Below are 16,690 nucleotides of genomic sequence, written 5' to 3' on the forward strand. Positions count from 1 at the left end.
ACAGATATTAAAGTGGCCTATTGTGTATTTTGTATGTTGCAGTTTTACCATGAATATAATTCTCTGAAGAACATTTTGGAGGAGCCAGTTAGCCAACGTGTTCAGTCTGGACCTAGTTAAATGAAATGTTTTGCTTAAGATACACTTTTGCTTCCCAAACATGCAATTTGTAATACCAAACAACTACATTCACTTCATATGTGCAACTTGTAGTTATAAACCTATGCTCATTCATGAGATCCTGTTGGTGTGGATTTTGTCTTTTTTAGTGATGCTTACAAAAGTGACTTGAGTGCTAATAGCTTCCCCCCTGTAGTTTAAAACTAAGCTGCGGTTCCACTCTTCAACATTCAAATTGCAAACAATTTATCAGCCTGATTTGTTTGAGAATGTTAATTTTCACAAATTATTATTAATACAGTAATCGGTTTTAGTTGAGGTCATAATTTCATGGTGACTGCATGACAAAGTCTTTGCAGAGATTTGATTTATGTTTAAATGTTAATTTGATTGATAGTCATTTTGAAACATATTATTTGCACAGCTATGTTTACATTAGTTTATGCCCCCGCAAGCATTTGGACAATTGGGTGCTGTAACATGGAGCAAGGAGGCGGGCGCATACGCTGAGATAAGCGAGATTTATTAAGGGCAAATCCAGGGTCATAGTCGAGACAGTCCAGGTTCCAATATTCTACACAGAGTTCAGGATGGACAGACATAACTGAGAACTAAGAAAGAAACAAACCACAATGACACTACAAACTGAGTAAAGACAGACCAATACAAAGACCAGCAAAGACAAAGTGCAAACGCAGGGCTCAAATACAACAGGGATAACAAGGGACAGGCAGAAACCAGGTGGCGACAATCAGGGGTGGAGTCATGAAACGAGGGGGCTGGACCAAAACAAACACACATGGGTAAACCAAAACAACACGAATACATGGACTGGACTGGGAGGGGCCAATCGTGACAGGTGCTGAGTCTCATAGGTATGCGTGTAATTTTTTTTTTTCTAATGTTGCTATGATTTGATAGCAACAAGACCTAGAAATGGTCAAACCAGGCCATCTTAAGAATGAAAGCTCACACTAAAGCACTCACAGTGAAATAACAAACAACAAGCTTGCCAGCAACCTTCTAGTGCATGAGGAACTCCATTTTATCTCACTTCTGGGCTCTTTGTAGTCTCAGTATTAACCCTGTACAGTGTATTTTTCCAAGCCTGAAAATGGAGCAATTACCTTTCCTAAAATTCCAAAAGATTACCGATCAGGGCTGGTTTTTCCAAAAGCACAAAGGTGTTTCCTAAATGAGGGAGTGAGCATTGCACTGAACACTCTACCAGTTAAGATGGTCTAGCACTAAGATGCTTTGGGGAAACTGGGCCCTGTCTGATGAATTATGCTACTGCTACTGGAACTGGCTTACTTATTTTGATGACACTGCTGATTTGACTTCTGGCCTCAGCAGCAGCCGGGATTCTGAGGTGTACAGAAAAGAAAACAAACATCTACTCAAACACAACCAAACTCCTCAAAGCGTGCATAGCGAAGCTCATACAGCAGGACAAAGATGCTAAACAAAACTGCCTTAGCAACTAGTATTTAGGACCAAAAAATGCTAGATTTTTGACTGTCCAGTCACCAAAGCTAAGAGCACTAGGGCATCCATTTCACATGCTGCACAAAAGACTGAAAGCTAAAAGCAGTGTGAAAATTTACACAGTAATCAGGAAGTCCCAGTGTGGGCTGAAGATTTATGTCTGGTACTATGGAATATAAATTAGCTGTGTAGACTGCTTTCACCCGAGTAATAACATGCAGAATGTAGGCTTTACATAACAACTAGTCACGGCTTACATGCAGATGCAATCTGTGGAAAAAGCCATAAAGTCTTTTATTTCTGATACACCACCATACAGTACTGTGCAGGTCTGAGCCCACAATTCATTTAATTAATGTTCAGTCAAAATAGCCTTTAAATGCAAGTTAATCCCTTTTTAGCATCAGGAAAAAAGCAGAGAACATATATTTAACAGACACTTCCATTCTTTTTGGGAGACTTGCTTTCAGTTTTCAAAGCAGTAGAGATATTTTCCACACATTCAAAGTTCAGTCTAAGTAATTGGTTACATTTTGTGCTTCTGCCAATCCACATAAATCTAAAAGCATTCAGTGATGTTAAGGTCTGGACTCTGGGCTGGTCAGTCCATTGACAGAAACGACTGTCAATTTTTTTAGATCTGAAGCAGGAGTTGGAGCTTGATTTTCTCCGACCTCCCAAAGATGAAAGCCTTAACTACTGTGTATCTGATGGCAGGGCCGGAGTGGGACTTGTGTTTAGACTGGGAAGTTTTGCAGACCAGTCCACTAAAACTCTTCACATACATAAACACACACACACACACACACACACACACACACACACACACACACACACACACACACACACACACACAGCATTGCACATTATTTAGTACACATCATGCAGAATAAAATGTTCTAAAATCTGTGCTTGTTCATCTTCTTCACCTGATGCTCTTATTTTTTATATACTACACTGAGATAACTAAGGTGACTTAGCTAGTGATAAAATTAAAGCTGCCAAAACTTTTTTATTAAATCTGACAGAATTCTGACTGCCAAAATGCTACAAACTAGCTATGTAAGTTAAGACTGTCAGCATTTCTCACTGCACACCTACTCAGATATGTCCTCATCCTCCTTCAGCAGCTTTTTCATTCTTGTCTTCTCACTGTCACCTTGTTTTTTTGGGTTTTTTTTGCAGTTCTTGCCACTGTTGACCCATCTTCACATGATTAACGTGTGAAAATTACTATATAAAGGAAACACTACATCAATAAAACAAACAGTAATGACCTCTGTAGAGATCTCTCTAGGCTGATATTAGTTCTTATTTGAATTTTTGCTGCACCTTGATAGTATCCTGTGTTCATTTAAGGTGGAATGGAAAACTTCAGTTTCACTGCACTGGTTTAACCTGTTCCTACAGATATACACTAGGATGTATCATTTTTAGTTTGAACATTGTTGTCATCATTCATTAGTTCACAGTAACAGGCCCAAAACGCTTCCAGCCCACCAGGAATTCTCCCCACTCTCCCAATTTCCCACTCTGGCATTGTCTGATGGTGCCAGATTTTGCGCACTACAGTCAAAAAGGGGTCATCAGTGGTTTTAAGAAATCTGGGATCTGGTACTAAGTAATGCTTTGAGAATGTCCAAAAGCCTGAAAATAAAAAAATCTGGGGCTTCCTTTAAAAAAAAACTTATACTTTCAAATTGCGCCCACTGCCCACCTGTATTTCTCTGTTTTGCTGCTATAGAGAACAGAGCAAAGGGCTCTGAATGTTGTAGGTGCACTGGAAAGGTAGAGTGAGGTTAATTCACTTTTGCCCAAAGTCTTTTCATCTGAATGTGCTTGCAGAGTGCGATCCTAAAAGCACATAATGCTAAAAGGAGCCTGATGGTCTGTGCTACTGAAATTACACACATAATGTGCTTGGCTCGAACTCACCTTTGCTGAGGGCTTGAAACTCTTCTACTTTGAATGTGTGTGTGTGTGTGTTTGTGTATATGACCCATTGGGGCTGTCAAAACAAAAATCGACATTTAAATATAAAGCAGAGAGAAGTGGCTTAGTGGCTTAGTGTTTCTGATTGACGTAATATATTTTGCTTCATACATTGAATAAAGTTAATGTGCAAAACTACGTTCTTACGTCAGGTAACCGTGTATTCTGCTTCAGGTGAACTGTATGCTGATCTGTGTTAGTTTATGCTGGTCTGGTGCCGGTCACCCAGAATGATCATGCTGGTTGAACACAACATATGCTGGTTTTGGTGGTGACCAGCATAATATCCACTGCTGCTGACTAGTATACCAGCATCCAAAACATCATAGCTGGTTTTGCTTGTGCCTGTTACAAGCTTTGATTTTCACTTATGGCTGGGAGCCAAATCCAAAAGTAATTGATTTCTCGATTCCAGACATTCAGGAGTCAACAGTCCACTCCAAAGCTTTGAGGTTGAGTACATCGATAGTCCAGTTGTTTTACCTCAGATAAAGTTGAAAACTAAGAAAAATGTAATGTGGCTTAAACTGCCAATACCAAAACACCTACCCACCTTAAGGAGTTGACAGAGGGGAATCATGCACAACCAGCCTACATTAGTTATCTAAGTTGATGTATATTAGCTCTGCAATTTTCCTTGTGAAGGTCAAATATAATCAGTATTCTTTTCTTTATTTTTTGCTGGATGTCCTTCTGTATGTCTTATTTGGAACAGTCTTTCTCAAAGATGCATCAAAATAGGCCTATGTATTTTTTTTGACAAGTTGAGAATCACTGGTTTGTGATTTAGCCATTATGAGAGTGAAGAATATGGGCCCACATTTGCCTCTTTTGGGGTTGCTTGATCATTTATGCTGAGTGGCCCTTGGTGGATTTAGGAGACATAACATAAACTGGGAAAACTGGCGCTTATTGTGGGTATATGTCTTATTACTTATTTTCTTTTGCAAAATAATGTGTGCTTTGTTTGACAAATAATGTATTTAACATAGAATATATTCAAATATTTGTCAAACAAACAAGGAGAAAGTTTAAGTTTCAATTCTGATTCCATCTAACAGTCCTATGGCCCAGTCTTCCGCAATTAAAGCCTGAATTGTGATTGTGTCTCTCAACCACTGTTGCTTTCTACATTCCTGCTCTGATTGAAATTCTGTACATCTATCATTTTAGCAGAGAGCCTTTATGATACGGGAACTGCTGCTGAATATTCCTCGTTTGGTCATCCACCGCACCTGCGAATACACTGTGAATGGAGGGCACAAATGCAGCATGGGAAAAAGAACTTGTTGATGCCATGGTCCTTTTATAAGGCAGCTGCTGCCATGGTTACACATGAAACATGAGGGGAAGACCCATCATTCTAAGTGACTGCTGAGGTTAACTCGCATTTGATTTTTGACTGACGGTTGATGTTTGTGAGAAATACTGTGACAGAATTTTCACCCATATTCTTTTCTCTCGCTGCAATACCCAGCATGCACTGTGCAACATCAATACAACAACTGGGAATCGGCCCCAAAGAAATCGTGACTGCTGAAGAGGCTAATATACATAGATATTTGGCTTTCTAGTAGCAGTCATCTGACATCCTTCTGCCTTAACTAGCTAGCAGGAAAAAAACAGCCTGCCCCAAAGCCATTGTAGTTTTCTAAAATGTTTTTTCAAGATATAACATTAAAAGGGGGAGTTTTCCTAATCTTTACTCAAGAAAATCTTGCTCTCGGGACTGCTGTGGCCCCATTGTAAAATCTTTCATTTTACTAGTATGTGTTCTGTGTCACGAATGAAACATGTTGAGCTTAAATGAATGACATTTACTGGTTGGAACTGGTTGGAAAAGTCATCCTCTTTGGCATGGTTTACCTTTAAATACTTAATTAAATTAGATGTTTTGAAATGATTGCTAGACATGCCTCCCCTCAAAATATGGCATATTGTGCAATAACCATTGGTAGTACTGCTTGTCTTAAGCGTTACATAATCCCTGACAAGTAAACTTCAAGTAAACTCCATCTACTGGCCACATAGACATTTGGTGTCACTAAGTAGTGCACGTGTTCATTAGAAATTCCTTTATGGTATCAGAATGCTCAGTTGGTAATACCAATACTGTATTTAAGTACCGGTGTCAGGATCAATGCTGTATTAGTATAGGTGCAACACTAATTTAGAAGATTCATATCAGTCTTAGAAAGTGTGTGTATTACTGAGATGAGATTACAATAAAGCTGACTGTAAGTTACAACATGTATACATTTACATCTTATACATCTGTTTGGGTAATCAAAGCAAATATATTTGGAATTTTGCTTTGTTTATAGTCACATTTGGAGGTCACAGTGGGTCATTCAACTCAGAGCAGGAATGGGGGGAAGCATTTACTGGAAACTAGGAGTTTAAATCTTTGATTCACTTGGTTTACTATTCTTTATGAAGCAAGTCAATGCAATATGAAATTTCACATTTCACCACACGAAATGGTGCTACGGAACAACTGCATCCAAAATGGATTTACAGGACAGGGCAAAATCATTCTTTGCTTTTAACTTAAGTCAATATAAAGAAATTTTATTTCAAGCTATTTTGTAGCACTTCTGTTAGAGGTGGGGGAAAATTCGTTACAGAATACTATCATGATGTTCTGCAGGCAAATACTGTATACATAGATACCAAGTATCTGCATTTTATATTATAAATTGGAAATATGAATGAATCTTTTTGGTACTAGAACATTAAAATCAATCAATTGCTTTTTTGACTAGAGGGTGCTGAGTTTTTTTCTGGTGGTCAGCAGAGCTGAAGGTCAATGGAGGTACCATCCAGAGATAGTGTTGACCGATGATGGCAAACAAGACTGAAATTGGCTTCCTATTCACCAGCTTCTTGTTCAAATTTCCCAATTCTGCCATAAATAGTGCAGAAGTTACCTTCTGACACGTCAGGCACCAGAAAGCAATAGTTCCACAAATTCATTACTGGTCACCCATAACCTCTTGTTTCACTGGTGTAATACGGAGCTTCTTGTTCTAATTTTCTGCTTCTTATCCCAGCTTCTTGTTCAAATTTTGTTGGCGCAGTAGTTATCTGTTGGCACCATTTAAGGTGGAACTGGAAAATTCAAACAAGAAGCTGGTGAATAAGAAGCAGACTTTTAGTTTGTTTACAGCAAGGCCAACACCAATCAGCTCCACCGAATAAATCGGCTTGACAAAGCCACCTTCGAATTTGGAGCGAGCGAAAAAAATAGCATAACCCATCACCTGCATTCATACAGCACTGTGGAAAGTGAAAGCTTGTGTTACATGGTCCACACTCTGGAACCCAGCTACGCGACTATGCTTTTTCACCAACGCAGCTTTATCCAAGCTCTGCAGAGAAGTGAAGCTCAAAGTTGAGAAATTTGAGTACAGCAGACCGGGCTGCATTAACTTGCAATGCATGGACATCAAGGGCAGTGAATTCATATGTGACTCTAAAAGTATATTATCTCACAGAGGACTGATGACTGTCTAACATTCTCTAAACCAGAGCAGTACACGAAGGTTACACCAGGCAAACACTGCAGACTGCAAAATGTATCTCTTGCTGAATGTAGCTGACAAAAGCCTGGTGGTTGTATTTGCAGTTGACAAAAAATAAAAAATTCACAATGTGTCCCAATATGTTTAAAATCGTAAGATTATTATATTGTGACTTAATATCATGATAACCTGCGGCCTTAGGCAATTGCCACCCCTGATTTCTGCTGGTACAGTCATCATGACATTTTCACACAATAGAAAGGGCAGTTGCTGTGCTCAAATAATATAGAAAAATAAAAATGGTAAAAAATGCAGATACTTATTTTTTTTTGTTTTTTTTTGGACAGCACAAAATGCAAAGTGGCCATTAGAAGTAATTATGCAGTTGTTTATCAGACAATAAAGAAAATACACCAAGCTTTTTTGGACAGTGTATAGCTCAAAATACTTTATTATTTGTAACTTATTAATAATAAAACACCCCAAATCAAATGCAGTTGAATCTCCATCATGATTTACTGATGTATTTTTGCACCCCTACAGCAAAAGTGATATAGACTGCTTGAGACTGGGCTGCACTCCTCCTCTCCCACACCTTTATTCTGGTCTGAGGGAAAGGCCTGGCTGCTAGGCTGAGACGTCTCTGAGCTGATTGCCATGGTGACAGCCCCACCGGGCCATGTGAGAGTATGAAAGGCTGCACAGGACGCTGGACTGCCACAAGTCTCCAACGCCTGTCAGCCTGGCTTAGTGAGGCAGAGAGAGAGAGAGAGAGAAAAGGGGGGCAGGAGATTTAATGGGGGTTTGGAAGAATAAGAGCAAGGAGATGGACTCTTGGATAGCAATGGCTGCATTAACATCTCTCTGAGTGCTCATGGGAGACTGCGAGCGATGACCTGTCATTAGTGGAGCCACAAGGGAAAGAGAGAGAGGGAGATAAGATTAAATTATCAAAAGACTGACAGACTGGATCTGACTGTTAGGCCTGTGCTACCAACAAGAGAGACGGAAAAAGAGTGTAGCATGGCTCATTGAAATTAAGGAAAATAAGGAAGTTTACTTGTACTAAAAAAAAAAAAAAAATCACTGTTGACTTCACAGTCAATACAGCCTGTATGGAAGCTAAGCTACAAAAACAGTCTGTTTTAGAATTTATTGTTTTGGTGAAAACACATTTACATGTATCCACCTATTCAGCCAGTGTAGCTCCACCCATTCATGCTGAAGTTATAAGGAGTGTTTCAGGCCAGGCTTCTTGAAGCCTTCTTAAGTCTCAATACAAAGCAGTCTGTCAGAGCTCTTTTACATATGTCAGTCTTAAAGACATATTAACAAAAACAGCCTGTTTAATTAAAAGAGAGAGGCTGGAAAAGGGGATAAAACTCTATTATGGCTGTTTTTGGCACATAACAGGCCCCACAGACTTCATAAGTGCACCAAAAATTACAAGAAAAACGTGGGACTCTTTCAAAGCAATACGTTTTATTAGTCTAACCACTATTTGCATCGACGATAACATGTGGTCTGTAACTACAGACAGTAATTTGCCTTTTTCTGCAGAGCACCTGCTCTTTGTTGTCACCTATAGTCATGTTTTGAGTCTGTTTTTCTTTTCTTTTACTACAAGGGAATGATTTTCTGTGTTTTCCTTTAACTAAGTTTAGATCTGCATGCTGAGAAACATGCAGAAAAATCTGGAAAGTTATGAATTTTAATGCTGGCTTAAGCATTTGCAGTGTGATTTTTGCCACTAGTTATCCGCCATTAGAAACTCAAGCTTCTCTCGGGGACATGAGCTTGTTTGAGTGTCTCCGGGCTTGGAGATAAGTACATTATCAAAGAGCAGCGATTAGATCTTAGCTAGACATGTGCAGTGAAAACAGAGCGCTGATTAAAAGAGGTTTGCTAGCAGTTTTTGATGTTTACATAGATATAATATCAGCATGTGAGAGAAACTGGAGACTTGCATATGGTTCTACCTCAGATGCTCTTTCGCACAGGGCAGGACAGGGAGAAAGAGCGAGAGAGATGAGGTCCATCACTGTCAAAGCCAGGACGGATCATCATCAATACATGGATAAAAGAGGCTCCTTCGAGTCTGTGATTTGTCTGTTAATCCTCTGCAGTAAGCGTAATTGACTGTGCCATCAGTGATATGGGACTGAGATCATTTGTTACAGTACATTTAGAGCAAGCAGGGTTGGGTTTTTTCAGTGCTGCTGCAAGAAGAGATAGAGGATACTGTAATAATACTGAAATGTTTGCATTGGACTTGAGTCAAACTGCTTAAAGTAAGTAGCAATGCCTGGAATCACTCAGGCCACATTTCGCTCCCACTAAGAGGCTCCGCACTGCTGTCCATTTAGAGCGTGTTCTCATAAATAAGTGCTGTGGAAACATCCCAACTTTCCAGCCTACAAAACATTCACCATCTCACTGTGAATTCAAGTCAGTATCCTCACCTAGACTTAAACTATGGGAACCTATTCTCATCAGATGGAGGAGAAAACAAATTGCATATGTTACTCCACTTTTCTCCTCTGCTTCTGGCTGGGTTTCAAGATTTTACTGGGGAATCTTGACAATGATTTATTTTCAAAATAGTGACTTAGCACAATGACATTATGACTCATGTTCTCAAAGTAGTAACTTTATATGTCAAAGTTATGACTTACTGTTTTTAAAAATGTGGCTTAGTATAACAAAGTTATGACTTATGTTCTCAAAATAGAGATATATTATATAGACATATGACTTTTGTTCTCAAATAGTGGCTTAGTATATAGAAATTTTGACTCATGTTCTCAAAATAGTGATTTAGTTTATTGAAATTATGACTCATGTTCTCAAAATAGTGAATTAGTTTATTGAAATTATGACTCATGTTCTCAAGATTTTGAGTTTCATTAAGATGGAATTATGACATACTATGTCAAAATAATGCATTATTACACTTCAAGACAATAAGTTTTGCTCTTCAAACCTCTGTGTTTTTTTATTCGGAATGTAGTCTATTCACTGTGATTAGTGTTTCATACTGATTCATGTGAATATTGATGAAAATTTTGGTCATTGAGTTTAGTTTGAAATGTCCACTGTAATTTAGCATGTAACTTAATGCCACTAAGGTAGCGTAATGACTGATATCTAATTTCTTAACCTAATCTTGTCAGACATTCATTGTGAGCTAAAGGTCTAAATTTGTATTGATTGATTATAAAAATCTATGAATTGAAAGACCAAAAAAACATTGGCATCAAGAAAATAAATTTAATAATTAAAGCAACATAATAGGCCTTAAATTATACCAGGAGACCAATGAGATCATTATTTTACCACAGTAAGTCATTACTTTGAGGAATTGCCATTGTTTTGATGTAGTAAGTCAAAATAAATTTTTAAATAACTTTTTTAGCATAAGTTCATGTAAAATGACGCAAGAAAATGTCATTATTTCAATATTTCATGATGACTCAATATTCTGTATTAATATGACTCAATATGACTCAATATTCTGTATTAATATGACTCAGTATGACTCAATATTCTGTATTAATATGACTCAGTATGACTCAATATTCTGTATTAAACCCATGTGCTGCGGAGCCGAGTGACAGAACACGGATCTCAATCTACTGTCATTGACTTTCACGCTACAGATGCGGTACATAATAACTAGGCTGGATAGCCCTGTATTGCATTAACAAATGTACAGGAGAGACTGAGAGATTTGGCATTACTGTGGTTTGACTTGATGGTGTCTCCTGCATTTACAGTGTGAGTTTCTCCCCCATGGCTTAATATTTATAGTGGTTAAAGGGCAGATGTGTTGTCGATCAATGCTAAAGTTTAGATCAATAATTTATTGCCCTTTATAAATATTAGAATATATGCATTGAGCAATTTGCATTAAGACCTCACATGCTCAGTGGTGTGCTGTTTGCACATAATAAGAATATAATCCTTATATATGTACACCAGGGTCACAGTCATCACCTTTACATACCCCCCCAACCCCCCCCCCCCCCCCCACACACACACACACACACACACACACTGTCCTAATCTGGCTGTTATCTGTCTCCCTGCCTTCCCTCTCACTTATTGAGTTATTTTGTTGCTGCGGGTGAGAGCATTTACGTCGAGAACTGCATTGTCACATGGAATCCGCTCACAGGTGGTGAAGATTTAGAAAATAAATGACAACAACAAGAACAGAGGCAAGGCACTTGCTCCAAGTCTCTGAACAGCAGCCAGGGAATAAGTGAAGCTGCTCTGAGTGCCGCCCCCACCCTCCCCCCATCTCTCTCCCTCCTTCAACATACACGTAACAATAGTCACCAGTACTGGCGGCTATCATGCTCCACTACAAGGTCCTCTTTCCTCTTCTCCGTGCTGCAGGAGAGGTCCTGTCAGCTCAGATTTTTCAGATAAGGAAATGTCAGGCCACAGAGGGCTGTGATTTCAGTGAAATTAGCTGAGCCATTCTGCTCACAAACATTTGTTCTTTGTTTACCATCTTCTCCTCCTTCTCATCATTATTATTATTCCTTTTAGGAGTAGTACCATTAGTGTATTATTATTATTATTATTATTATTATTGGTAGCAGTATTATTATTTGCATAATAATAATAATAATAATAATAATAATAATAATAATAATAGTAACAGAAGAAAACCTTAGTTTATAGTACCTTTCAAACAGTAGAAGCATAAGAGAACAGAAAACAAAAAAGAACTAAAAACATTGAAATGAAATTTAGGTGTGCAGTTCTGAGTCATGACCTCTAGGTCTGGATATTAGTAAGTCTCTTTCTTAAAGCCACTGCTTTCTTCTTTGGACTGTGATCTTTGCCTGGTGTTCTAAAAGACATTACATCTATAGATTTGTCTTTTTACAGTGCAGCTATATATATTTATATATGTGTGTGTGTGTGTGTGTGTGTGTGTGTGTGTGTGTATGTATGTATGTGTGTATGTGTATATATATATATATATATATATATATATATATATATATATATATATATATAGCTGCACTGTAAAAAGAAAAATCTATAGATGTAATGTATGCTGCATATATATATATATATATATATATATATATATATATATATATATATAATATGTGTGTGTGTGTGTGTGTGTGTGTGTGTGTGTGTGTGTGTGTGTAAAATCCTTCTCTCTAGCTGCAGAATCATATAAATACAAGCTGTGTCATATTTCTTATACTCATTCATATTGCACAGTAGTTTTTAAATGGAATCTGGGTGAAAATTACATATTTCATGAAACATCTTCACATGGCTGCAGTGATGGAGCTATTCATAGTACTGCTTACAACCTGTGGACGGAAAGATGACAGTTCTCACTGGCTCAGAGCTTTCAAAGTTTGCACATTAATAAGAGAAGTTCACTGAGCTTCACACTTCCATAGGGCATACCATCTCCACCAATGAATAAAAACGCCTTTGACAGTTACAGAGCCTGTGTTTCATCAGTTCATCAGTCCTCTGTGAGAAGACAACTTAACACTATGGATATGAAAAAAATGTGTAGCTGTCAAGATGTTGAAAATGCAAATCAAAGAAGCTGCTATTCCCAGAGCAATGGACTGACCGCCCCAGGGTTCAGACGTCAGCATCAATAAGCGAGATGAACACTAACACTAAGCAGTTGCTATGGTATCTCAAGTGGTAGCTATGGTATCCCAGGTAGTTGCTAGGGTGTTGCTAAATGGTTGCTGGGGTATCCCAGATTGTTGCTAGGGTGCTGCTATGAGATTGCTATGGCATCTCAAATAGTTGCTAATAATACTTTTCCGCCACCTGTGTGTGCATGGTGATGTAATCAAAGTTCAGAAGACGTTTTATACTAAGGCAAAAGTCACTGCACGTTAAACAATGATCACAAAAAATGGGTTATGGTTAGTTAATTGGGTCTTTTAAACTGTATGATATTATGAATCATGCTTAATATGACCAGACGCATAAACTAACAAGGGAAAAAGGTTCGGCTGATTCAGACTGACTTTGTCATGTAAGCATGAAGGACAAACATTGTGCCTCATGCTAAGAAAGTGTCTCTTGAGCGATGCAGCTTTGAACTACCACTCCATAATACATTCTTCCTCTCTTCCTTATTGTGCACAGGCCCGGTTCTCCTACCTCCACATGAAGTACCTGTTCTTCTCCTGGCTAGCTGTGTTTGTAGGGAGCTGGGTGGTGTATGTGGAGTACTCCTCCTACACGGAGCTGTGCCGTGGACACGAGTGCAAAAACGCAATTGTGAGTTCAGCCTCAGTGGTTTAAATCCAGCTTATCATCCGTCCTGCTGGAGGCATAATTGTGAAAACAGAGCCATCTGCTGGAGAATGACTGAACATAAAACTGCTCTGACGTGTGCTGTGTGTCTGATTCAGAAAATCCAATACAGAGTCAGAGAAATGGGTCAGGCCCTGTCTTGGATGCTCTATCTCTGGTATCGTTTTTCTTTGATGTGCAGTGATGTGTGTGCGTTTCTTTGTTCCAGTGCGATAAGTTCCGGAAGGGGGTGATCGATGGTACCGCCTGCAGCAGTTTGTGTGAAAAGGACACACTGTATTTGGGGAAATGTCTGTCTGCCAAGCCCAGTAACCAGGTCAAAGTATTCCCTAATTGCTGTGTATCTGCCACACATGCACACACATACTCAGTTCTTCCACTGAAGAGGGGGGGGGGGGGGGGGGGGGGGGGGGGGGTTAATGTACAAATACACATTCAGTCACATATTATAACTTGGTGTTTTGTGTCGTATAGATTATACAATACAGTTAACAGTGGGGTATTGACCACACATTGGCACTGCTTTCAAGTTTAGCTCAAAAAAACACACCAAGCTTTTCTAATGGGTACCTACAGATACACTAAAAGACAAAGTATGTGGACACCCATCCTTTTGAGTTTAGATGTTTCAGCCACAACTATTGGTAGGTTTATAAAATCAAGCATATGGCCATGCAGTCTCCATAGACAAACAATGGCAGTGTATTGGGTTGACTGAAGAGCTCAGTGGCACTGTCATAGGATGCCACCTTTGCCACAAATCAGACCTAAATACAAATCAGTGAAATATCTGCCCTGCTAGATCTGCCCCAGTCAACCGTAAGTGCTATTACCATGAAATGAAAGCATCTAGGAGCAACAACAGCTCAGCCACAAAGCAGGAGATCATTCAAACTCACAGATGCGGAGTATGGAAACACAACACATGAAAATGACCTATCATCTGTTGCATCATTCGCTACAGAACTTCCAGCTGCCTCTGGAACTGTGCGTTGGGAACCTCATCACAACAGGAGTGCCTAACCTTTTAAAGCTCATTTGGCTTCCGGTTCCGGGCGGTATGGTGTAGGTCCCAGAACACGCGGGCTCCGCAGAGCAAAATTATAAATATTATTGAACTTACTCCAAATTAGATTATTCAATTATTTATCGTTATTTAACTTGCTCCGAATTCGATTATTTAACTTACTCTAGATTCGATTATTCGATTGTTTATTATTACTTAACTCACTCCAAATTCGATTATTTGATTATTTCTCATTTAGCTCACTCTAAATTCGATTATTTATTATTTAACTCACTCTAAATTCGATTATTTATTATTGAACTTACTCCAAATTCGATTATTTTATAGCAGACGCTGTATTGAACATGCCGACATGCCACCGAAAGTAAATAAAACTTCGAATTCCTCACAAACTCCCATCGGCTCTGCGCTCAGCGCTCCCTCCTCGGCCTCGCCTGATGCGCCTTGCACCACGCAGCGGTCCCGCTTCTCTCCATTTGGCTAAAGAGTTTGCTGCCCTGAAAACTGAAGTCATCGCGGAGTTTCACACAATCCCAAAGGAACATCATTCCAAGATTCGAGTGGGGCTCCAGGAAATGAGATCTGATCTGAACGCCGCACTTGAGGCCGACGTTGCTTCGGTTCATGGCGTTCAGACGAGGTGGTGGATCTCAGGGCTACAGTTGAATCTCTCACGGGAGATCTTGCAAAACTCGGTGCTAGATGCGAGGACCTGGCGGCCCGTCCACGCCGACAAAATCTTAGACTTGTTGGAATTCCGGAAAACGATTGGCCATTCGTCTCCAACTCCAGCGCGTCTGAACCTTTTGAGAGGCATTTTCCCAGGATGAAAGTCCGCCTGTGGATAGAGCACATCGTTCACTAGCACCCCGTCCAAAACCCGACGAGCCCCCTCGCCCAATAATAGTGAAATTGACTGTTGTGAAGACTGCGCTCGGACCCCTTTAGAAGCTCGGAGTTGCCAGCGAATCTCCTCTGCAGGAATGCGATTCTTCGTTTATCCTGACTTCACGCCCAAAGTAGCCAAGGCCAGGGCGGCTTTCAACGAGGTCCGCAAAAACCTGCGTACAGTGGACGGGGTAAATACGGCACTGTCAACCCTGCTCGACTTCAGTTACATTAGAGGGAAAGTCACACTCATGGCTGTTTGAGCTCACTTTTAAATGTGGGTATGCGAGTTCGCACGGAATTTGTTTCAGACTTGCTCATATGCAGAGCCCAGAGATTGTGCCTGGTGCTGTTCTATCGGAGGCGTTGCTCAACTGGGTTTGACTCCCTTTGGAGTTCACTACAATGTTACGGGGTGTCCGTGTGCCTGTCGTCGTTGTTGTTGTTGTTGTTGTTGTGTGTGTAGGTACCTATGTGCATGCGGCGTTTTTTTTTTCTTTTTCCTCTTCATTCATTCATTCATTCATTCATTCATTCATTCATTCTCTCTCTCTCTCTCCCCTTTTCCACCACCACTTGTTTGGTGCTATGGGTTGCCACATTTACCATACTCAGTTAAATGGCGGGTTCTAATTTAAAGGCTCCACATGGTGGGGATCCTATACGATTCTTGACTTGGAATGTGAGGGGATTGAATAATCCGATTAAACGCTTAAAAGTATCAAATCATCTGAGACATTTAAACACAGATGTGGCCTTTTTACATGAGACGCACCTCAACAATGCAGATCATCATAGACTGAACTTTCCCTGGGTTGGTGAGTCTTTTTCATTCCAAATTTAACAGTAAAATTAGACGAGTCGCAATTCTAATTAAAAAAGGGATACAGTTTGTTCCGAGTAACGTCTTTACTTGTGTTTACGCCCCAAATTTTGATCATCCTAACTTCTTGCGTAAGGAATTTAAAGCTAAACCATCTTTAAACAATCATTTATTATTTTTGAGTGGAGATTTCAATTGTGTAGTCGACCCAACCTTGGATCATTCATCCCTCCATGCTAGATCCAGTTCGGCAATGTCTCGGGTTCTTTTGGATTTCTTAACAGCTAACTCTATAGTAGACCCTTGGAGACTTAAAAATCCAGGTGCCAGGGTGTTTTCCTTTTACTCAAATCCCCATAAAACTTACTCTCGGCTTGATTAAATGTTCATGGACAGCTCACTTACTTGAAGTTTTACCTCCTCTAATTACTGTTCATTTGTTATCTCAGATCATGCTCCTCTCTCAGTTGATGTGAAATTGCCCAGTTGTCCTCGTGTTTTGCC

At 39.6% G+C, this 16,690-nt stretch overlaps 1 protein-coding gene across 1 annotated transcript in view; it reads left to right on the forward strand.

Moving 5' to 3' along the window:
* The window catches only part of dipk1ab (divergent protein kinase domain 1Ab), a 48,464-nt gene that overhangs the window by 24,450 nt on the left and 7,324 nt on the right, over nucleotides 1–16,690 (forward strand). Inside the window, exons 3-4 of the mRNA XM_017698065.2 lie at nucleotides 13,278–13,412; nucleotides 13,657–13,764. Coding sequence (XP_017553554.1) covers nucleotides 13,278–13,412; nucleotides 13,657–13,764 — 243 coding nt within the window. The remainder of the gene's footprint in view (nucleotides 1–13,277; nucleotides 13,413–13,656; nucleotides 13,765–16,690) is intronic.

This window comes from Pygocentrus nattereri, chromosome 26 (assembly GCF_015220715.1).
Source record: "Pygocentrus nattereri isolate fPygNat1 chromosome 26, fPygNat1.pri, whole genome shotgun sequence".
Classification (NCBI taxonomy): Eukaryota; Metazoa; Chordata; class Actinopteri; order Characiformes; family Serrasalmidae; genus Pygocentrus; species Pygocentrus nattereri.